This window comes from Antedon bifida, chromosome 4, assembly GCF_963402885.1.
Source record: "Antedon bifida chromosome 4, ecAntBifi1.1, whole genome shotgun sequence".
NCBI lineage: Eukaryota > Metazoa > Echinodermata > Crinoidea > Comatulida > Antedonidae > Antedon > Antedon bifida.
Window position 1 is genome coordinate 24,059,086 of NC_136229.1, and position 23,039 is coordinate 24,082,124.

Consider the following 23,039-nt stretch of genomic DNA (forward strand, 5'->3'; position numbering starts at 1 on the left):
AATATTCATAATTAAAAATTACAGTGGAAATTTCCCGCATCATGTACTTTGTCGAGGAACCGGAAATAAAGTTTCCGGAAATCGAAACGACGACCAATAGAATTACGTATTTCGTAGGTGTGTCGTAATTTTCGTAATACTGTATACCATGGAGTAAACTGTATACTATGGGTTTTTACTGATGATGAAACAAGTTTTCAATTTTATTCATTTAAATTATATTATACTTCGACGCAATTTATGCTCAATTATTAAATTTGAGGAATGTGAAATTGTGTGCAAGATCATCAGTTAAAAAGCAAGAATTATTTTTTGTTATCTTATAATTGATATTGATAATAATGAAAATATGAAATGAAATAAAATTTGTAAACAAATTTTTTAAAATACTACAAAAAGAGCTTACCATACATAATATATTATAACATTAAATCGTTTATTAAAACCATAATTTACATAAATAAGAATATAACTATATGTTAATGTTACAATTAATTAAAATGCCAGGGTAAAAAATCATGTATTACATACATGTAATTGCCCCACGGTCAACCCTGTAGGTATATCATTTTTCAAATTTATTTCATGCATTTAACTCACATTCGATAATATTAAACAACCTCCAAAAAATTGAGACAATTAGCCCTTACGATTATTTCCAACTATAGAATATCACTTTTTCGGAGTTAGTTTGTTTTATATTATCATATACTTTCGGCCCAATATCAAACTTATTAGTGGACCTTCTGGTAACATTTAATTTGAAAACAATATTTTTTTTTGTTTAACAATAATTCTACTATTTATTTATAATTATTTATTTCAGTTTATACTACAATATTAAGATATTTAGTCACCTTAGTAATACACATTGTTAACCTATGCAGTTTAAAATATATAATAGAAATGGTAATACTTATTGATCTCAGCCCTTTACACAGCATTACATTAAGATAGAAAAAACAATTATAAAAAATATATACCGTATATATAAATTGTGACAAATTGTACATTAACTGAATTTTTAAAGTAAAAACAACGTAAGATTCTACGATTAATAGCAACTATTTACAAATAATATTGTACTAGATTCGGAATAATTTCAACATCTTTGGCCATCAGCTACAGTAAATACTGTACATATGGAGGAAAACCTCTGACATCATTGGACAATCAAGAATTTTTAAAATGAAGTGACACAAACATCCTATTGCATTGCAATTTCCAAAATTTAGGGGTGGGGGGGGGGAGGGGGGGGGGGAACAGGCTGGCTAAAATTTGCTCTGAAAAACAGACTGTTTAATAGGTGACACAGCAGTTTATCGTAGAGGTAGATGTATACAAAATCTGAAGCACTGAAGAGAATAACAAAAACTTTACAAAGACAAGCTACGAATAAGGACAAGGACACACATTGCAAACTTTTAGTTTACATATCGTCGGCGACGCCACGAAGTGACACTAAGGCTACAGACATTTTGCGTTTTCACGAAGTGACACTAATGTTTAGCTTTAACATACTAGTTCATAATTTAACAAGATTACAATAAAATGACACCTTTTAATAGCTGAATTTTCTAGCTTTATAGGCGTGTAAATAAAACATATAAATGCAAATTTCTTTAAGCTAACATAATGTGTTTTGTGAAGCTCTCTACTAAACCATGATTTTCACAAAACGCATGGTTATGTCAAATTACTAAGCGGTTAGTGTCTCATCGTGGTGTCATTGACAACATAAGAGCAGCCTAGGCTTCGACTGCAGTTATTGGCGGCGGTTGTCCGTAGTAAGTATACATCGGCACAAATCCAGTGTTCCCAACAAAAGCGTCGTCCGATACACCATCTTCTTTCATCTGTACCGATCCGAACATGCATGACGCATACGATGGTGGCGCTGTTAAATGATAGAAGTACATTAATTTATCATCAAAAAAACAACAGATACAAAATTATAATATTTTTTTTTTTTAACGCATCCAACAGCAAGCAACTCGCCAATTACACGATGGATAATGACAAATTACAATTAATACATTTGTGCCTAAAAAGTAGTAAAACAAACTCACGAATGTTTGGGTAGACGTCAGCTGCAGGTGGCGCTGTGGGTTGTTGAGTCATTACACCATATTGGGTTGGAGGGTTGTACCCAAACCCAAACTGGGAGTAGCTCTGTACTGGGATTGTGCCAATAACAACCGGAATGTCAATACGGCAATCAACAGCCATTGGAATATCAACATGCAGCTGTAGGAAAAGCAATATCAAAATTACGTAATAAATTTAATAGAAGGGACGATGTCAAAATTAATTTTCTACTGCAATTAATGCAGTACTACATTTTGTTTTCTTTTAAAATCTGTAATTATTTAGCTTTTTTGGGGTAAACATACACTCTGTTGATTGCAGTGACTGATTCATAAACTTCTTCATAGAAACAAACAAAAATAAGTACACAATATAGTTACTGCAATAGAATAATTTTGACATAATTTATATTTCAGTATTCTTTTTCAATGTGCCTTTCATGTTATTGTGTACTTTGACGAGAAAAATATTGTGGTGCCACTCAAAAATGTGAATTGAAAAAAATGAAAAAAGCTTACTTAATATCTGTAGAGAGGTGGAAGGGGGTTTTTAGTGAGTACCCCTTTGGCCAAACCACTAGATTAATATCCCCTTACTTACATGATATATTAATACAGTGGATGATTAAAGGGAGAGGGGTTGACATGGCTTTAAAATAGTAAAATGATGTGCTGAGATTAACTAAGGCAATCTAACAACAGGACACTGAGTTCACCTTGCCAAGATATGAACTCGTAACAGTCCTTTGATCTTATGTCTGGCTGCGACAAATACTAACAGTACTGTACTATACATACTATACATATTCTGTTAAGGGGCGTGGAACTGATCATGTTGCAGCCACTGATAAACCCTTTGATATCAGGAGCTCAGCATCCTGTTGTTAGATTGCCTTGAATTAAAAAAATATGTTTTTTTTTTTTGCTTTGTACAATCTTTTATTTACTGAACTTACTCGGACAAAATATGACGAATCAATTATGTTACAGTTTATCAGTGTTGGAGCAATCGGAGGAATAAGCAGAGGTTTCTGATTCCAGTTGTGTCTCTTTCTCTCGCCAATTTGTGGTTCACCGATTTTGGCTACAAGTTTGTCCACAGAGCGGGTTTTACGAGTTGCTTTGAAGAGCACTCTCTGATACAACTCGATGTATGGTATCACATCGCGACTACTGCCGTTGTTTACTTCACCACTGTGTACGATAGATTCACCTGATAAAGTAAATTATTAAACAAAATAGTCAACATACCAGTATGTTGAATTTCCTATTGTATATAGCCAAATTCTGGGATACAAATTCTCTGTACATCAAATGTGAATTCCTTATCATATAAATTATTTATTAAAAAGTTAGGGTAAATACATTGCCATCTAAGATACAGAATCACATGAGGCATATGTGATGCTGTATCATGGAATTTGACAAGAAGAATGATATACAGTAGTATATCCATCCTGTAATTGGCAAGATGTTGTTAGACGTGTATGAAATAGATGTGTAGATTATATAGAAGTTTACCTGCACAATAAGTTTGCCGTTGAATCTCTAACGATGCATTGATGTGAGTGGCACAACAGCAGCAACACACTTCTTTAGTCTGATCTCGTCTCATTGCATTCTATAAAAACAATACATGAATAAAATTGATAGGAATTATTTTTACTAAGTCTGGTTGAGTTAAGGTAGGCATCCTCAATGTCAATGTACCAACCTCAATTAATTATGGAATTCCAGTAATGTTTTGTACCCAGTCTAATAAATTTAGACTAGTTTAGGCGGTGATTTGGTCGTCTAGCAAAGTGGTGCTTGCCATGATTGGCCTAGCTTCTTGGCTAGACCTAGGTGTATTCACCCAAAAACAAATAATGCAAAAGTTTAAGTTTGTGTGTTAGTGGAGAAGTGGCGCACTCTCGGGTATTCATAATGTTCAAGTTCAACATAAACATTTATTTTCTTTCATAAACTATTACAATAATATAAATTAATAAGGTACTTAAATAAGGTAGGTAAGTATTGAATTTCAAATAATTCATTTCGATAAATATATATAAAAAAACATATCATTATTCTTTTATTTTAAATTTCATGTCGCACCATTGTAAATACCATCGAGTGTTGAGCATCTCCACTAAAGCACTGTGACTTGTGAATTATTTGTATAATATTCTTCTTCTAATAGTTAGATTTTGAAACCCACCCTAAAAAGACTGTAATCACAAGGCTACAGTATTGAATTTGCTCTACATACATTTTGTATAGTGTGCACCCCGAGTGTGTAGTAGGAGGATAAAGGAACCTCTTTATAACCTCTCATATGTGGACCGAATGATACACCAATTAAGCAAACACTGAAGGGAACTAAAAAGAAATTTAAAAGACCACCAGGAAGACCAAAAGATAACTGGATAAACTATCTAAAAAAGATTTAAAAGGACAAAATGTAGACTTTAGCATAACAACAAACCAATCAGCCCAAAACAGATGGAAACGAATCGTAGAAAGCGTAATGTCTGAATGACGGAAAACGTTGAGAGATATGTGGAGATACAGCACTACTGTAGCTGTATGCCTGTGGATACTCACCAGTAATGTAGGGTTAGCATTGCAGTCTACTGGTGCAATGACTGTGATTCCAACTTTACAGCGTTTGTTGAATTTCCACCATGTCTCATCAAGGACGGCTTCCAAGTAGTAACGCACCCAGCCATGAGCTCCCTCAAAAGTGGTCGGTATGTTTCTAAAAATAGACAAAACATACTGTATTAACACTGAACTAATGGATTATACATTTAGAAAATTTTTTCTTAAGATTAAAAAGTACTTGAGTGAAAAACTGAGGCTTTATTTATCAAACCAACATTATATTATAGAATAGTCTTCGCAGACTAATATTTAAGGGAACAAAATACAAATATTTGCTTAGGTTATTTTGAAAATGGATAATTTACTTAAAGCAAGAGTTATTTTGTTTTGGTGGTGTCAATTGGCATTGGTCGAAATTGAAAACTTGTTAATACTTACGAGATAGGAAGTTGAAAACTGAAAGGAAAGCAATGATGACCTGCGGTTAACGTTACCATATCATTGGCTCCTGTTAGAAAAAGAAAATACAAATAAGTAAATATATGAGATTTAAATCTTTTAAATATTTAAAACAAGGATATCTTTGCTTCTTGTGGGATTTTGAGGATTTCTTACAAGCGAATTTCATTTTTAAACCTGTTTTTCGAAAATATCTGATATTTGAGACGATTTATTTCCAAAAGGGTGTCATGGGTGTCGATACTGTTTTTTAAATGATTTTTTCCAACACACCTTTCACTAACAGTTGCTGCAAAACATTAAAATATTCTTCACTGGCTCGATAGTGGACTGTACGAGTTGTACGGTTTTTACCGCTTCCGCTGGAGTGCTGCTCAGACCAATGAACCTGTGGATGATTAATTCAAATACATTGTTTAAACAACACTTTCTATTTATTTGAATAATAATAGACACAAGTGACAGCATCCTAGATGTAAAGCAAACACCAGCAATGTTCACACTAGTGTATAAACATGTTTAATTTTAAATTACATATTGTGCATACATAACATGGTTCATACTAGAACTATTTTAAATATAGATGTTGCACTTTAAATAAACATGGATCACACTAAATGCACTTTATATAAAATGTTGTGCTATCATAAAGATGGTTCACACTAGATACATTTGCAAGATTGCTTTATTTTCACCTTCAGGCAAACATCACACTAACTATTAATAAACATTGAATATCTTACATTGGCTAGACCTTTAAAGTGCAGTTCACACAGACGAAGTTCATAATCTTTTTCGACAGCAATGTCCACACGACCAGACACGATTTCCCCTGGTGCGTACACACTTTGTGGTTTGTCGAGAATAATCTGAAATAGTTGTAACTTCATGATCTGAAAAAAAAACCAAAAACATTCAATATATTGTTCTAGTAAAGAAAATCTCAAAAGATTAGACAGAATAGTAATCTTTTATGGAGTTTTAAAATACTTCTATTTTATATTTTGGTTGAGAGCCTAAAAAAATCAACTCATGCTGGCTAGGTCACACCCTTGAAATAAATAAATTCGGTCAATTTATAAAATATTTTTATAAGGATGTAGCAGAAACAGGAACCAAATTGCATGTTGTGGTTATGAAAGTGGAATAGTCTTTCTTTTATAACAAGGTACTGTATTTACTATATGTTGAAACTTGTATAATACAAAAGAAAAAAATGTATGCACATTGTACTCAAACAATCTAGGAATTGTAGGGTTTTTGTTAGTCATGATCAGGAAGACTTCATATTATAGTATAATACAATTGATAATTAGTCCATGGAGGAAATATATATATTTCCTTCATGATTATTCCTAATGATGCCTTCTTACAACATATAAACTTTGTTTAATTAGGCATTAACTACTGTACTGTTCTGTTAGATGTAGGCATACAGTAATAATACATTTTCATTGTTACTTTATATGGATGTTAATTCTTAAATAAAGATAAAATGAAATACAACTTTATTATGAGGTAATAATCAATATTCAAGTACCGTATGGTAATTATCTTAATTTATTGCATTTTTATTTGAGTAGAGATCAGTACATTGAGGTTATAAAGCATTACCTCAGGCATGCGCTACATAAGGCACTAAGGGATCATGTCAAATATTAATGATTTATATTATTTTATATTATATATTTATAATATTGTACAAGTCAATTTGTATAAACAAACATGTTAATAAACAAAATGTAGTTACTTACAGCAGTAAATGTAGTAGAATAATTTTGACATGGTCCCTAAATCATCAATAAATTTCATATACATACAGTCAACCATTATTATAGAGAGAAGTAGACAAATACTGGTTTAGTATCAAATTACAACAATAATAAATAGGGAGAAAGTATTGATCAGATGGTAGTCTGAATTTAAATTATTCAGATGCTACTGTTTATTTGTATTATATTGACCTATCCTACTAACTAGAGAAGAAACCTGACAGGCCCTACAAGTTTCATAAGCCCTTCATAAGACAGTCTAAATTTAGGCTAAATAGGGCCTAAACTAGGCCTAGAGTAGCATCCCTTCTGTGGTGAATTACCTGCTGTGGTGGTGGGGGCGGGTGTGATGTGTGGTAGAATGGCCTCGACGTGGAGGGCCTAAACTAAAACAACTAAAACTAGCCTAAGCATCGATGTAAATGAACAAACCGTTACTATGCGGATATTTAACCTACGCAATTGTTAACATTTAGTAATAAAAATAAAATAGAGAATTTACCAAATTTTGAACTACTGTACTTACTCTCCTCAACAAGTTAACAAACGATTCTTCCCCACACACACTACCACTGTTTTAATCTGTTTATAAATACTCTGTAAAGCAACAGCAACATAACAAAACTAAAAGTACCCCCTCTAGCGTTAGGTAGGATAGTGAGTCTATTTTTGTCACGATACATAGGCTTGTTATATAATAGTATAGTAAATCATGACAATATAATCACTTATTAATTTGTCCATTGGGTACATTATTTATTCACAACGAAGATATATTCTAATCCTCACTATTATGACAGTAGGCCTGAAATTAAATTTAAATTTATTGTCAACAATTTAAAAAGATTCGACTCCATGGTCAACAGTACTGATATCTTTATTATACAATTGTCTGTATCGGTCTCAATCATTGATGGTACGGTAACATTTATATATGGTACATGAATTGAATCTTTCCTATCTGATTGCCCTTTTCACTATGTATTTCTAAGGCAATCAAACCGTACCCATTACATACTGCGTACTACAAGAAAGAAATAGTCCAACATCACTCACGCTTTTTCAGATGATCCGGGAAAGAGCATTACATCACTATAATACACGCAGATGATGTGAAATTCTTTAAAAATATTTGAAGATTCATAGACGAAAAAATGAAAGAAGCACTCACGAGGTTTATGGTAAATGAATATATTTATACATCACATTTAAGTTTCAAAATCAACAACACAATACCACTTTCCACTGTGATTTTGAAAAATAGCCTAAACACGAGAATATAAAATTCACCTAACGACATGTGACGATAAAGTCATTTGGAAGTGTTTCATTGTTTCAAACCCAACCGCCCTACCAATGTGGTCATGTCACGACAAGTCGGCCCTGGTCAAACCATAGCTTGCTACTAAAACCTGGCAAAAATCTGGCAGCCAAACCAATTTTTGGTGCCAAAACTGGTCAGGCCTGTATAAAATTGGTCCGTGGTGAGAACTGTTTGTGGCAGCCAAAGGTTCGGCCTTACAAATACAATATGGATCATATTTTTTAAGAAGTACCAAATGTTGACAGTTTCAAATTTCCAAAAGTATAACGGGTTGTTCCAGGCGGCTTGCCATCAGTGACTCGCGGCGCTTTTTGCGTCCTTTGCTGTACGAGAAACCAACCATCAAAATAGAAGAAATCAAAAATGCCCCACCAACCACCGCAAATGAGCAATTATAATCTCCTGTGGCATCATATAGTGCACCTGGAAGACAATAATAGATAAGGTGTAATGCAAACAAGTATTTTTAGTAGCCGCAACGTGGGTTGATGACCAAAGCGACAGTTCGGATGATCCATCGCGTTGTGAATGGTCAAAATATATTTTAATTTAATGATTTATTGAATACTTAACATTAATGCGTTGCGCTTGTGTCCTTTGTTGTGTCCAAGTGGCAAACAAGCTTTAGTCACACTTTGAACACTGCGCATCTGCACAAAAGTTGTTGGATTACTTGTGTACTGCGCCCCATACACGAGTGCACCTGTGTCACCAAACATTTGAGAGCATTCAATCTACCGCGTCGCTAAAGCTTGGTTCCCACTAGGACGAAACGCATGGACGTAAACGCATCGCAAGCGTGTTGACCAATGACAAGCGACAGTTCGAATAATCCATCGGTTGTGATTGGTCAAATACCTTACGTTGCGTTACGTCGTTGTGTTGCGTCTCTGGTAGGAACCACGCATTAGGAGGAATATAACGTATACATTAATGCGTTATTACAGTCCAGTTGGTCGTTCAGATTTAAATCCAAAGGTCATCATCTGGATCCAGAGAATCAACCAAAGGGTCCGCCGACGACTTGGCCAAACAACCTTACGGTATGTGAATATTACATCCATCCATCCGGTCATAGGTCGTTACAAAAGCTCTCTATATCATAGCGTTTCTTACCTGATATATATCCACCAAATAAGGAACCAAATCCTCTGAAGAGATTCAACCATGCAATAGCCCCGCCCAGCATACGTGAAGGAACACTGCCCCTCACGATTGGAACAAAAGCACACTGGCATATCCCGCTTACCATCCCAAAACACACAGTGTAGATCAGAAATGTAGCGAAGCTATTACAAAGCAAAGAAAGCAATGTCAAGATGCCAATGATGGCAAGTGCCAGTGTGTAGAGACGCACGGCTGACATTATCCCCCGATCGATGATCATGCCATGAGTGGCTCGACTTATCATGCTTGTGACACCGACACCTGATAGCAGGAATGTGGCTGCAAACGGGTCGACGCCTTCAGAGATACCTCTTGCAACAATATGCGACACCATCGCAGTGTTGGCTCCTCCAGCTATTACGCTCACCGGTAAAAGAAAACGATATTTTGGTATTGAAAATATTGGAAGATCCATAGCATTGAGAAACCTTCGTATATTTGAAACATTCGTCTTTTGTGTGACAGAATCTATAGTCTCATCTTGTTCGGCATCTGCAGAAGGAACAGCGTCATACACAGCACTAGATTCTGTTGGTCTACCATTATTTAAACTATTGTCAACATAACGATCATTAGTATTATATATATCGTTGTCATTGTTTATCTTACTTTCCATGTTGATATCTTCCAGTTTATATTCTTGTAGGCCTATGTCGTTAGAAATGTTTTTCGTTTTGGTATTGGGACGGAATAATGCACCCATTGCTATAACATGCATGCAAATACCGCTTAGAATTACCATGGCACCTCTCCATCCATACCGTACAGAAAGATATTCAGCTAATGGCGGCAGCATGAACATGCCAGTGTCTGCTCCAGCCATAGCAAGACCATTGGCAGTGGCATACTTCTCATCAAAGTATTGTGTAACCACCAGAAGACACGGATTAACTGCGAGTCCAATACCAATTCCTACGGAAATAATTGCAATCCAGACACAACATTTAAACAACAAACATAAAGCACAGGACGAAAGAATAGGAAGCTTTTGGTTTCACGATCGACGACCTAACTACATACGTCACGTTAATTGGGATTGGCACGATCCAGGTTGGTCGGTCGTCGTAAATCGTAACTGTTGACTGACACGAAAACACGAATGTCATGACACAAACAAGACAACTAAATTCGCGGTTTTAATTCATTTGGGCTCATGGCATGTGAAATATAAATCAAACCTACCTGTCAAAACATCAATACATAAAATCAGTTGAAAGATGTTGGTGGAAAAGGATGTTAGAAACAAGCCAACAGTCATAAATACCCCACCAATCATTGTAACACTCCTGTGTGAATATCGTTTACATAGCATAGACGCAGCTAGTCCTGAAACAGATAGTGAGAACAAATTGTTATCTATAATGTAGTAAGTAATGATGGTATGATTCAGACAACATTGTCAATGTCAAACACATTGTTTTTAGGGGTACGATCAGTCTTCGAGAATGGAGAACAAAATCTACCTCTAGACGAAATATTGAAAACTACGAGAAATCTGAAATTTAGCATATGTCCCAAATATATCTGTTAAGCAACTGACCATAGTGTAGGAAAGTAAATAGTTTTTAAATAATAAATAAATAATAGCAGGATTTTTACTCAAGTACTCAAGGGGCATTCAAAAAATAAAAAACAAATCATACAAATTGCTTAGATCCTATAAGATGTGTATACTTAATAATAGAATACATAATATAAAATGATTGTAGCAGGGGCATACGGTCTTAACTGTTTCAACGTTCCACCACCACGAATCACCTACTTTTCACTCAGACTCCTCTTACTTGCACGTAGGCCTACTCCAACTCTCACCTTTCATTCACGGCATTTAATAAATATAAGTATTATTATGTACTGCACTCAGTCTTAATTCCTCTATAAGACAATGATAACGTGTTTACCTGCTATACACAGAAATGGATAAGGCAGTGTTGTGATCGTTCCCATCAATCCTGAATTCGCTTTAAACTCGCCTTGGAAGCGAACAAAAAAGACACCCAAACTTCTGAGCAATCCAATGCTGAGAAGATGGCCCACGTGAGATCCGAACACCACTACGAATTTCCAATAACTTGGAACGTTTCTGCGAGACGTCTTCATGTTCTCTTTATTGTTATGTCATGTTCGTCATTCAAAATATCTATTAAGATCAATTAGTATATAGTATTAACAGTCCATCTTTCGGAAGAATTATGGGGGTTTGGTTACACCGGTGAGGTGGGAGGGGGGGGTGGGGGGGGGGGGGGGTGCTGGAGGTATACATTGTACGGATATCTCAGCCCCTGTCGTGGACAAACAAAATGAGCGCCGTTTTGTGGACGACACGAATGTTATGTGTCGTCCACACCTTGTGCACAACCAGCACAATTAGACTGTACTATAAACAGGTTAGGCCTACCAATTCCCCACATTTACATTTTACATTAAGTCTGTATAATTCAATGGGTTTCACCAGGGCCAAAACGACCGTGCTAAAAATCTTACAAATTACAAACTTTTGCTATATCTGTCAGTGGACTTCAAATCATTAAAAACAGAGAAACACTGTTATTTTAAAAGGAAACACGTTTAAAACATGAAAAATAGATGAATAAATCATAAAATGCAAAATGAACTCACACTCAGAACACATTGAAGCTTCCTGCAACGGCTAATTCTTTGGTGGTATATAGTACGGTAAGTACACATTTTTCGAGAACCTAATTTACTGAAAGGGTTCAAAGTACACATCATACCTTATGTAGGAAAAGTGGTTGAAAACATTACACAATTCGTTGAGATAAGGCAAATAAACATTGCAGTGTCATCTCGGGGGCATCCTGGAACATTTAAAAACCAACATGACATTTGTGTCATCTCGGGCAAGGGGACATTTAGACACCAATTACATTTGTAGTGTGATCCCGAGCAAAGGAACATTTAGAAACCAACATGACATTTGAAGTGTCATTGGGACAAAGGGACATTTAGAAACCAACATGACATTTGAACTGTCATTCGGGCAAAGGGACATTCAGAAACCAACATGACACTTGAAATGTTATTCGGGCAAAGGGACATTTAGAAACCAACATGACATTTGAACTGTCATTCAGGCAAAGGGACATTTAGAAACCAACATGACCATTTGAAGTGTCATTGGGGCAAAGGGACATTTAGAAACCAACATGACATTTGAAATGGCATTGGGGCAAAGGGACATTTAGGAACCAACATAACATTTGAACTGTCATTCGGGCAAAGGGACATTTAGAAACCAACATGACATTTGCAGTGTCATTCGGGCAAAGGGACATTTAGAAACCAACATAACATTTGCAGTGTCATTCGGGCAAAGGGACATTTAGAAACCAACATGACATTTGAAATGTCATTCAGGGATAAGAAACACTCGATTCTCGTACGTTAGTAGGTTCTTTCTAACCCTAACCCTTCACCCACTATACACTAAACCATTTATTAATATTATTTATTACTTAATCCATGGTCCTACTTATAACCATAATTTGAATATTCATAACTTCAGTTTTAAGTGAAATTATAAAAAAGGGTGACAAATCAGCGTAAGCCGATTTTATGGGCCCTCAACAAAAAACATGTAATAGACTTCTTAATTAACTAGATTATTTTTTCAACCACATCGAAACAATTTCAATCTTATTATCTCTAGAGGCCTATATGATTGAATGTTCCCAGACATTGATCGACGACATAAACGTGTGTTTAGCCAGAAGTTTTCCAGCCGATGAAACGATGTCATTAACCTGGCCTAAGTGCTTGAACGTGATTGAATGTACACTTAACAGTAATGTTTGAATAATGCCATTTAAAAATGCTAAAGTTCAGACAATTATTTCATAATACACTTCGGATGATAAGATAATCTTGAATAATGGTTTATTCATTGAGTTGCCAACTTTAGGCCTACTCTGTAAAGCTTGGTTCCCACTAGCGATGCAACGTAACGCAACGTATGGAAATGCCCTTCTAAAGCGTGGTTCCCACTAGGACGCAACGCATGGACGTAGACGCAACGCAAGCGAGTTGACCAATGACAAGCCACTGTTCGAATAATCCATGGCTTGTGATTGGTCAAATCACTTACGTTGCGTTACGTCCTTGCGTCGCTAGTGGGAACCACGCTTAATAATTGTGTTTTCCCCCGCCTGCGTGAAATCAAACCTGCGATGTTTGCACCATCCGTCGTCGGTTCCCACTTGTGATTACGCAATACAGCACCTTGCGTCAATACGTCGTAGCGTTGCGTCGCTAGTGGGAACCACGCTTTAAGTGGGCAATATTCAGTCACACCCCACAGGATTTTATATGATTAAATTCTTACGACACAAATAGCCTAACAGGTTTGTACAAAATACTACAATGCTCAGAGATTTACCGATTAAACTGGTTTTTATTGTTGTATACGTTTTTTTATGGACATTAAGCAAACAATAGATTCTATTATTATCGGTTAAGATTCGGAAAAGGAAACAGGCGAGGTAAAAGTTCATACTAGCACACAAACCGACGTTTAATGCTGTACTTCAATTCAATCATGGAGGTATAAAGTCTAATCTCTGAAATATATTCTTTTTATCAAATATTGTAAAATACTACTTTTCAGCCTTTTGACTGAATTAAAAATCTAATTGTATACCTCCCATGATGCTTCAATGCAGGAATGAAATTTGATAATGAAAATTGTCATAACTTTAATACTGTAGTTACTGCAGTAAATATATTTTGTTTACTCTTCGGCAAACCGCATTTCGGCAAACTGCATTTCGGTAAATTTGGCTTCGACCAGCACACTTTCGACAAGGTTCGTAAATATTGAGATTTCGATTGTTGACGACCAAGAAGGTCCCACGAATTACACAACAACAACGCTCTGGATTATGCATTACTTTATTGAAAATATATTAGCACTTTTAAAATGAAATACTTTTTTAAAGAGGTTGAAAACATTGAATTAAAAACATGGGCCTTATTCTATGAGAATATAAAAGGGCTGACACAAGCTAAATAGTACACCTGAGCAGAAATGTATATTACAATGTATAATACATAAAAATAAAATATTAATGTGTTAAAGAATACAATGTGACCAATTAATATTACATATACCGTAGACAATATTAGTAGTAAATCTAAAGCTAATTAAAAAAAAACCACATAAACATGTTATTATTGCAGGAAGTATATAATGACCTACAAATAAGTAGGTTCACCTTTACCAGGATAAAAGTGTATAATAATAAAACAACACTATATAAAATGTATTCAGCAAGTGCAGAAAGGAATATCATTTACCAGGAGATAAGTGATATACATGGGCCAAACCAGAACAAATACTATTACTCCATAACCGACTAATCAATAGAAAAAGTACATTACAGTAGAGCCTCTATTTTGGGACACCTCTGTAAGGCGTGGTTCCCACTAGAACGCAACGCAGCGACGTATCGACGCAAAGTGGGAACCGACGATGCAATAGTGCTGCAAACATCGAAGGTTTGATTTCACGCAGGCGGGGGCAAACGCAATGATTGGAAGGGCATTTTCTTACGTTGCGTAGATTGCGTTACGTTGCGTCGCTAGTGGGAACCAAGCTTAAAAGGGAAAATTTCCCGTAAAATGCACGAGGGGCACTAGAGCTAATCCTATTTTCAAGAGTCAACACTTTGTTTTGAAGGTGTCCCGTTAATAGAGGTTCTACTGGTTCTACTATAGTTATTATAAAAACAAAAGTATTTCAACTCAGGATAAATAAGGATACTGTTTTGTGTATAGACATAATGAATACATAGTACAATATATTTGTAGACAGAACAGTGAATACAATTTAAACTTATATTATTGTGCAAGTTATTAAGTTGCAGAAGCATATTGCAGAAAGTAATGAAAGAAAATAATACTTTTACGAAAAAAGAAATGAAAATTATCTTATAATAAAAATAAAATATTTATAGTCTTATTTTTTTGTAACAAAAATACAGATTTTTATAAGTACAATATTTAAATATTATAGTCATTATAAAAATATATTACAGTTCACGCACTGTAGTAGAACAGTATACTAGGAGTGTACTCTATTTAATTCTTTTAAAAATACTTAGTTATAACAATATGTTAAGTAAGTCTTTGGGATTTTTCTTTGTATCTTATTACAAAGGTTTTGTTAAATGACTTCTGTGTGAATTGCATGACTGCCACAGGCCTACAGCAATCCTTTTGTGATGGGCTGTATAGGATTCTAAAAGCAAAGGCCCTTGATGCTTTCTGGTACGCAAATGACCAGAAAAAAAAAACAGTAAACCCAAGAATTAAATACTATATGAATCTTTTTTAGGGTACCGGTGGGATGTGCGTGAGACATGGGAGATTCTAGTGGGGGTTAGTGGTTTTAGTGGGGGTGAGTGGTTCTAGTGGGACGTGATGGATTCTAGTGGGTATGAGGTATTCTAGAGGGGTGTGAGGGATTTTAGTGGAGTGCGAGGGATTCTAGTGGGGTGCGAGGGATTCCATTGGAGTGCGAGGAATTCTACAGTAGTGGGGTGTGAGGGATTCTAGTGGGGTGTGAGGGATTCTAGTGGGGTGTGAGGGATTCTAGTGGGGCGTGGGGTTTCTAGTGGGGCATGGGGGATTCTAGTGGGGTGTGAGGGGTTCTGCAAAGCCTGGATATAAGTACAGTTTCAAGTTCTAAAATTGTTTATGATATGACAGACTATATTGGTTTTGGTCATTGTGTTTTGCAAAATGTTAAACAATGAAGCACAGTAGATACATCTATTATGGTATTTAAGCTGCAAATTCCTTTCAAAGACCTGTACATTCCCGTACGTGAAGTTCAACCGGACTTAGCATTAATGAACCACGACGCTTCTTACGTCCCTTCGAGTACGAGAATATGATCATCAATAAGGCGGACATCATAAAAGATCCAGCAATAACTACAAACGAACAGGTATAGTTGCCTGTAGCATCGAACAATGTACCTATAAAATTAATAGAACAATCATAAAACATCAAAAATCATTATTAGTATTTAGTAAATATAGCATATACAGAGTTATATATATATATATATAACATTTGAGACACGCCTATTCAGACACCTCAATTAATGGACAATTTCTCTGCCTGGTTGGTTTTTGTTCCTTGTTTTTTGTCCATGCAGGATTCTTGCCAAAGTGGTTGGCCTCAAAATGATTTAAGCAAAATATATGAAATGACACAAATGGCCAGCCAGCCAAGGGGACAGCCTTATTAAAGGGACCCTAATAGGGTAAAATAACAATAAATAACAAATTAAATAGATTATAAAGATATGAATTACTTTCAATTGTACATTGCTAGAAGCTAATAAATAATCAGTCTTTACCTGCAATAAGTCCGCCTAAGAATCCACCAAGTCCTCTAAAAATAAACAACCACGCAACGGCTCCGCCCAGCATCCGTGAGGGCACAGTACTCTTTACTATAGGTATAGAAGCACACTGAAATATCCCACTCACAGCTCCATAAAACAAAGTGTATGTAAGAAAGGTTGGGAAGCTATTACAAAACAAGGAAAGAAATGTGAACACACCACCAAGAATTAGAGCTATGGTGTACAACCGCGACGCGGACATTATCCCTCTGTCAATAATAAACCCATGTGTGCATCGTGCTATCATACTTGTAGCGCCGATTCCAGAAAGGAGTAAAGATCCAAAGAACGGGGATATCCCATCAGAGATGGCCCTAGCTACAATATGAGCCAAAATGGCGGAATTGGCTGAAGCCACGATCATGGTTACAGGCATTAGTACTAAATATTTTGGTATTTTAAAAATGTGTAGATCTAATGTATTTACAACTTTTTGTAGAATGGGAATTTTAATGTGAGATACAGTGTCCAATGCTTCAGTGTCCAACTCCTCTGTGCCCAACGCTTCCATATTTTCATGTGGTGTTGTTTTCGAATTTAAAAAGTGTTCATCTTCTAACACCGCTTCTGCTACGGGAGATGCCTTTGTTATTTGATCTGAATCATCTATAATAACATCTGTTTGATTTTCTGTATGTTTTGTGATTGTATCAATATTTTCAACATCATCAGGAAGATTCGCTGAATCTGGATTTAATTCATCATATTCTTGACCATAATCTTGATCAGGAACCCCTTCTTTGATTTTAGGAATAGGACGGAATAGCGCCCCCATTGCAGTAACGTTCAAAGTGGCAGCGCCAAGTATTAGAAGTGCGCCTCTCCAACCGTATGCGCTTGATATATAATCTGTCAAAGGTGGCAGAACTACTAGCCCGACATCGACTCCCGCCATCGCAAAACCGTTTGCGGTCGCATACTGCTTGTCAAAATAGTGGGCTATTACCACTACCATGGGGTTACCAGCGAGGCCAATACCAATACCTAGAACAAACAAATCACAATAGTACATTTCAAATACTGTCACCTAAAAAAAAAACTGGAAACTTTCCACAGACATGTCACATAATCCTAATGCATTTTGAATATCTGAGTGTAAAGTGTGTAATTTATTGCCGTCTATTTGATATGTTAAACTTTTTGACGTTTTTCAAACATTGTATAGTTTGTTTTTAAGTTATGTTCTAACAAAGTGAAATTTGTTTTTTTTCCCTAGGGTCCTTTTGTGTTGAGCTGCCATGGCATTCAGTTTTCGGTTCACAATGACAGGGACTGAAAATAATGAATCAGTACACCCCAGGGAAACCCCTGTCCCTCCCCTAGGGTAACCCCACCCCTCCTCCAGGGTTTGTTAAGGTGTACAGTGCATGGGTCAAACTGGAGGGATTACTCTATCTAACAAAGTGAAATTTGTATTATTTTTGAAATTTGTTCTATCTTGAAAGATCTTTAAGGGTAAAAATAAATGAATACTGTACCCGCTAATATGTCTACGAACAAAACTAAATGGAAGACGTTTCTGGCAAAAGACGTTAGAATAAAGCCAATTCCAATTATCAATCCACCAACCATGGCAACCAATCTGCAGCTATAGTGCTTACACAGCATGCTGGCAAACAGCCCTACATGATATTAAATAAACCATCATAATTACTTACATTAATATTAGGATATATTTGTCAACTACTGTACTTTGTGAATGATTTGTTTAACAGTTGGTTTGATTTAACATATAATAATTGTGAAGCCTCATCAGGTGCGTACAGTAGTACATTGGTACATTGGGTTGTTATGATGGGGGTTCTCTGGGTATTTCTCAGCTGGACCCTCAGAATGATTCACTATCAGTGTAGTACAGGCCTGCACATAGGCTATACAGTATATCATACGCTCCTTCCAACAGTTAGAAACTTGCCAATTACAGAATGGATAAACTATTTTATAATTTATCATGCTTATAAACAGTGGCTTAATGGCTATGAGCGCTCACTGGCTAAACCCAGGGGCCCCAGGGCTTATGGGGCCCCTGAGCAGTGCCCAGAGGAAAAAACAGCCATTAAAATATGTTGAGCGTTGGAGGACCACTTGGGGTTCCTAAACCAGGGGCCTTAGGCCTCTGCATTATGCCACTGCTTATAAACTAAGTTCCACTTGAGGCTTAGGGAGAGTTGAAAAGGAAAAATGGGATTATTTGTGGGTACTGTGGCCACCGCTTTTAACGGAGCATGGATACTCGCACTTCTGAGCAGATGTATTGCATAGATACTAAAGAAGACTTTATAAAATAATAATTGAAAATATTTAACAATGTATTGTATTTGTATTGTACATTTACTGTATTTTTTGACATGTGCTAAATTATAAAAAAAGAACATCAAACATGCAACAGCATTAACAACATGTGGTGGTGTAGTCTTTGCCAGTTTATCTACATCCCAATGTACTGTATGCAGCACTAATGCCAATTTACACAGACAAGCGGTAACGGTAATAACAATTTAGAATCTATGTTAATATGCCTTATGACCATTTACACAAAACACGTAGTGGATGGGGGGTTTCCACTCAGGTTAGATTTTTAAAAATTCTTTATTCTTTATTTCAAACCAACAGTGTAAAACACCAATAACAGGTTGAAAATAAAATAACTAAACTATAAAATATGAGCCAATATAAATATATATAAAATGAAAAAAAGATACAAATTCTATGTGGTACACGCTACTGTACATGGTTTTCAGCTTACCATTACCACTTCTCTGTGTAAATATGTCTTCTTAGTATGGGGAAATGTGAACAAAAGTAGGCCCAGTATTTGAAATTGTAAGATCAAAGCTGTATCGAATGAACTTTTAAAAGGTGAGAGACCATTAAAAAAAACATTATTTATTAATCCTATGGTAAAACACAAGCATCCTTTATACAGTCAACCCAGAAAAAGTTAAGGTTGCATTTTTTAAATCGTGATAAGCTATTAGTTTTTCATTTCCATTGTTCCAGTGCTATGATTTCTTTGTGTGAAAATGAAATATTAGTAAAAAAGTAAAGTTGTTATATTAGTGACCATGTCAAAATTATTCTACTGTAGTTTTTACTGTACATTTTTTGGGTCCTGTCCTAAATACCAAGTCAATCAATTATAACCAAGCCCTATCATTTATAACCAAGTCAATCAATTATAACCAAGCCCTATCATTTATAACCAAGTCAATCAATTATAACCAAGCCCTATCATTTATAACCAAGTCAATAAATTATAACCAAGCCCTATCAATTATAACCAAGTCAATCAATTATAACCAAGCCCTATCAATTATAACCAAGCCCTATCAATTATAACCAAGTCCTATCAATTATAACCAAGCCCTATCAATTATAACCAAGTCAATCAATTACTGTATAACCAAGCCCTATCAATTATAACCAAGTCAATCAATTATACCCACGCCCTAACATTATAAAGTGTAAACCTGTAAATTATATAAAATATTATATTTGTCATGTATGTAAACGCAAACATACTAGTTGACGCAATACACACATTGTTGACGCATTTTTGCATTCCGAGAATGATCGCTATTATTTAATATTTTTTACGTCAAAATCGTCTCAAAAGTATGATTTTATCGATAAAAATGCAACACTCTATTTATCATATTTTGTATAATTTACACTTTATACTTGCATGTCTTGGTTAATAATGGATAGGACTTGGTAAGGCTTGGTAAGTAAATTGACCCCATTGGGTTTTTAAACTGTACAGTAACGTATTATGTTAGTGTGTTCAATAAATAACTTTATGAAGCAGTCACTACAATAAACAGTATGTAGGTTTATACAGAAAAAGATTGATAAATAATTGCATAACCAGGTTTGAAGAGTAAACAATTGTACAGTAGAATGATTTTGACATGTACATGTAAAAGTATGTTAAAAGATTAATAGACCAGGATGCCATACAATACCACGCCATGTGGTCAGGCATTATTTTTTTTCCGTGAGGTTAAGGCAGAAATCATGAATAATACATTATCTTAATTATTTTCTATGATAAAGACATGCTATTGATAGGCCTCGACCCAGGGTTCCGGTATCATAGCCTAAAACCTTTACCACTTGACCAAACATTTCGAGGTATAATGTTCTATATTATGTCATAACTATTCTAATGAATTATTCATGATTTCTGTTTTAAACTCAAAGGAAAAAATATTATGCAGCCATCACAAGCATTGATTGATTCCAATTAACACAGCTCTTTTTGGTGCCACAGACTACCACAATTGGTTATAACCATAAGAATGGCCTTTACTGAAAACAAGACCAACATACTGGCCCGATAAATTAACAGTCAAAATTACAGCTTTTTTCGACCCTCACATCAAACAAGTGGCCTGATATTTAAATGTAATCAGTAAAAATGCCCATTCTTACCTGCTATTGCTAAGAGAAAGTATATTAAAGTTGTTATTGCTCCAATGACTCCAGAATTTGCATTGAATTCCTCCTTGAATTCCACCAAGAACACCCCAAGCATCTTGGCTGGTCCGACACTAAGGAGAAGACCGACATGGGCTCCAAAAAGGACCACATATTTCCAGTATTTTGGAGGCGGCTTCTTTACAAGTTTCTTGATTTGTTGTTTCTTTATTTTCATTTTGCTGATGAGCAAAATTAATTCATTCACATCAGATTTCTAAAAAAAAATTAAACATGAATTGCTTAGTCTCCAAAACATGAAAAATAAAGTTGAATAAAAATTAAAATAATTTTGTATTTTCAATTATTCACTTCATTGCATTGAAAAACGAACAAATATGATTTCATTTTTAAAAGACAAGATGTAAACTGCTGTTTTAATAAAAAATACTTGTGGATTTAAGATTTGTAAGTTTTATATAGTTTATTTTGTTACATTATATAATTTAAATTTAATTTAATCAAATGGAGCCGTGTTTTAAATTGTTTTAATTTTTGGAATGAAAAAATAAAATTAATTCTATAGTGGTCTCCACCTACCTTTTTTTCAATTTGCTTAACAATAACAGTTTAAATATCATTAATATATTTTATTATTCATTATTTCATGGAGTAAAGAATACTTTACTCCATGATTATTTAGTCAGTTCAGTATTAGGCCTAAATATTTATTATTATCTTCTTTATTTTTACTATATTAATTAGTCTCCGCATTATTATTAATAAAACAATTTAGCTTAATTAACCAGCTTAATATTTAGGTCTAGTTTACACTAATCCAAACAAGGCTACTTACTACTAGGCCTAGCGGAAGTACACTGTGCCGGTCTGGTGGTCTATGGTCGGTGTTTAATTGAAAAGAAAGGCCAAAAAGGTGGTAGGCCTACCACATGGAACAACAACATACTGTATTATTATTAAAGAAAGACAATGCAATAAATACCTACCAGATAATATTTTTCATTAATCAGCTAACATTTTACAACATGCTCCATAATATATATTAGTAATTCAATTATATAGATTACAATAGTTCATTTTTCTGGTCGACTTGCGTTTAGTTGGGCTACTCGAGAAATTATGTGTGTTGTCATCATGCATGCTAGCGCATCGTGATTCTTTTTATTATGCAACTGACGTATTCGACTGCTTCATATTTGAGCAGTCACTCTCTGTAGCTTATGTGGAATGTTTGCGCTGGCTACTCATACCAGTCACTCTTAGATTTGTCGTGCTTGTGAGGGCGTAATTTAATATAACTTAAAGATGTATTGTCCCCCTGAAAAATAATTTAAAACAATTTTTTTTTTTGAATGTGCCATTTTAATGTCACATAATAGTTATTGACTTCGACTTGGATCGAAAAAAAATTTATTTACCTGAAAAAAACTGGAATTTAAAGCAAAAAATGGTCAAATTGGCTGCCAGCCAATGGATTTTTGGTTGAAGTTAACCATTTATCATGTTATTTTATAGGTGAAAAAATTATTTTTTTCCGTTTTTTTTCTACGGAAGTAATTCACTTTATTAAAACTACAAAATAACCTATTCAAAGTCTGATTTAATTAATCTTCATTTTTCATGTTTTTGGGGGACAATACATCTTTAAATATGGAAAACGTCTTACAGATACTGGAGTACAACAATTGACATTAAATCATGCATTTTAAAATGCCGAGGTCTCGGAAAACTAAAATAAATATATTAGACATTATATAATTGCGCAAAACATT

The 23,039-nt window shown here is 35.0% G+C and overlaps 2 protein-coding genes across 3 annotated transcripts; both read right to left on the minus strand.

Moving 5' to 3' along the window:
* Positions 1–490: 490 nt before the first annotated feature.
* LOC144840044 (arrestin domain-containing protein 3-like) lies at positions 491–7,471 on the minus strand. Of its 2 annotated transcripts, none has more exons than XM_078695679.1 (9): positions 7,433–7,471; positions 5,876–6,025; positions 5,406–5,520; positions 5,112–5,181; positions 4,674–4,827; positions 3,609–3,708; positions 3,044–3,300; positions 2,070–2,247; positions 491–1,897 (listed from the first exon to the last, which is right to left on the minus strand). In XM_078695679.1, exons 2-9 carry the CDS (start codon positions 6,020–6,022, stop codon positions 1,749–1,751), a joined length of 1,170 nt encoding a protein of 389 aa, XP_078551805.1. In that variant the 5' UTR covers positions 6,023–6,025; positions 7,433–7,471; the 3' UTR covers positions 491–1,748. The 2 variants fall into 2 exon arrangements, with proteins under 2 accessions (XP_078551805.1, XP_078551804.1); XM_078695678.1 differs by lacking the exon at positions 7,433–7,471 and adding an exon at positions 7,337–7,390.
* A 1,004-nt stretch (positions 7,472–8,475) lies between these two features.
* On the minus strand, positions 8,476–22,388 carry LOC144839270 (uncharacterized). The gene is made up of 9 exons (XM_078694586.1): positions 22,254–22,388; positions 21,262–21,523; positions 18,306–18,449; positions 16,780–17,811; positions 16,218–16,393; positions 11,297–11,498; positions 10,578–10,721; positions 9,345–10,307; positions 8,476–8,651 (listed from the first exon to the last, which is right to left on the minus strand). The coding sequence occupies exons 2-9, from the start codon at positions 21,482–21,484 to the stop codon at positions 8,476–8,478; spliced, it is 3,060 nt and encodes a 1,019-aa protein (XP_078550712.1). The 5' UTR covers positions 21,485–21,523; positions 22,254–22,388.
* Positions 22,389–23,039: the final 651 nt, after the last annotated feature.

What these genes read in the sequence shown, in the direction of transcription:
- LOC144840044 (XM_078695679.1), bottom strand. Translation starts at nt 6,022, where the DNA reads ATGAAGTTACAACTATTTCAGATTATTCTCGACAAACCACAAAGTGTG. An exon ending in ATGCTAACCCTACATTACTG is followed by an intron (nt 3,709 to 4,673) that starts GTGAGTATCCAC and finishes TTGTTTTTATAG; the next exon opens with AATGCAATGAGACGAGATCA. An exon ending in ATTCGTCATATTTTGTCCGA is followed by an intron (nt 2,248 to 3,043) that starts GTAAGTTCAGTA and finishes CTTTTCCTACAG; the next exon opens with CTGCATGTTGATATTCCAAT.
- LOC144839270 (XM_078694586.1), bottom strand. Translation starts at nt 21,484, where the DNA reads ATGAAAATAAAGAAACAACAAATCAAGAAACTTGTAAAGAAGCCGCCT. An exon ending in CTTAGGCGGACTTATTGCAG is followed by an intron (nt 16,394 to 16,779) that starts GTAAAGACTGAT and finishes TTAATTTTATAG; the next exon opens with GTACATTGTTCGATGCTACA. An exon ending in ATGTATTGATGTTTTGACAG is followed by an intron (nt 10,308 to 10,577) that starts GTAGGTTTGATT and finishes TTATTTCCGTAG; the next exon opens with GAATTGGTATTGGACTCGCA.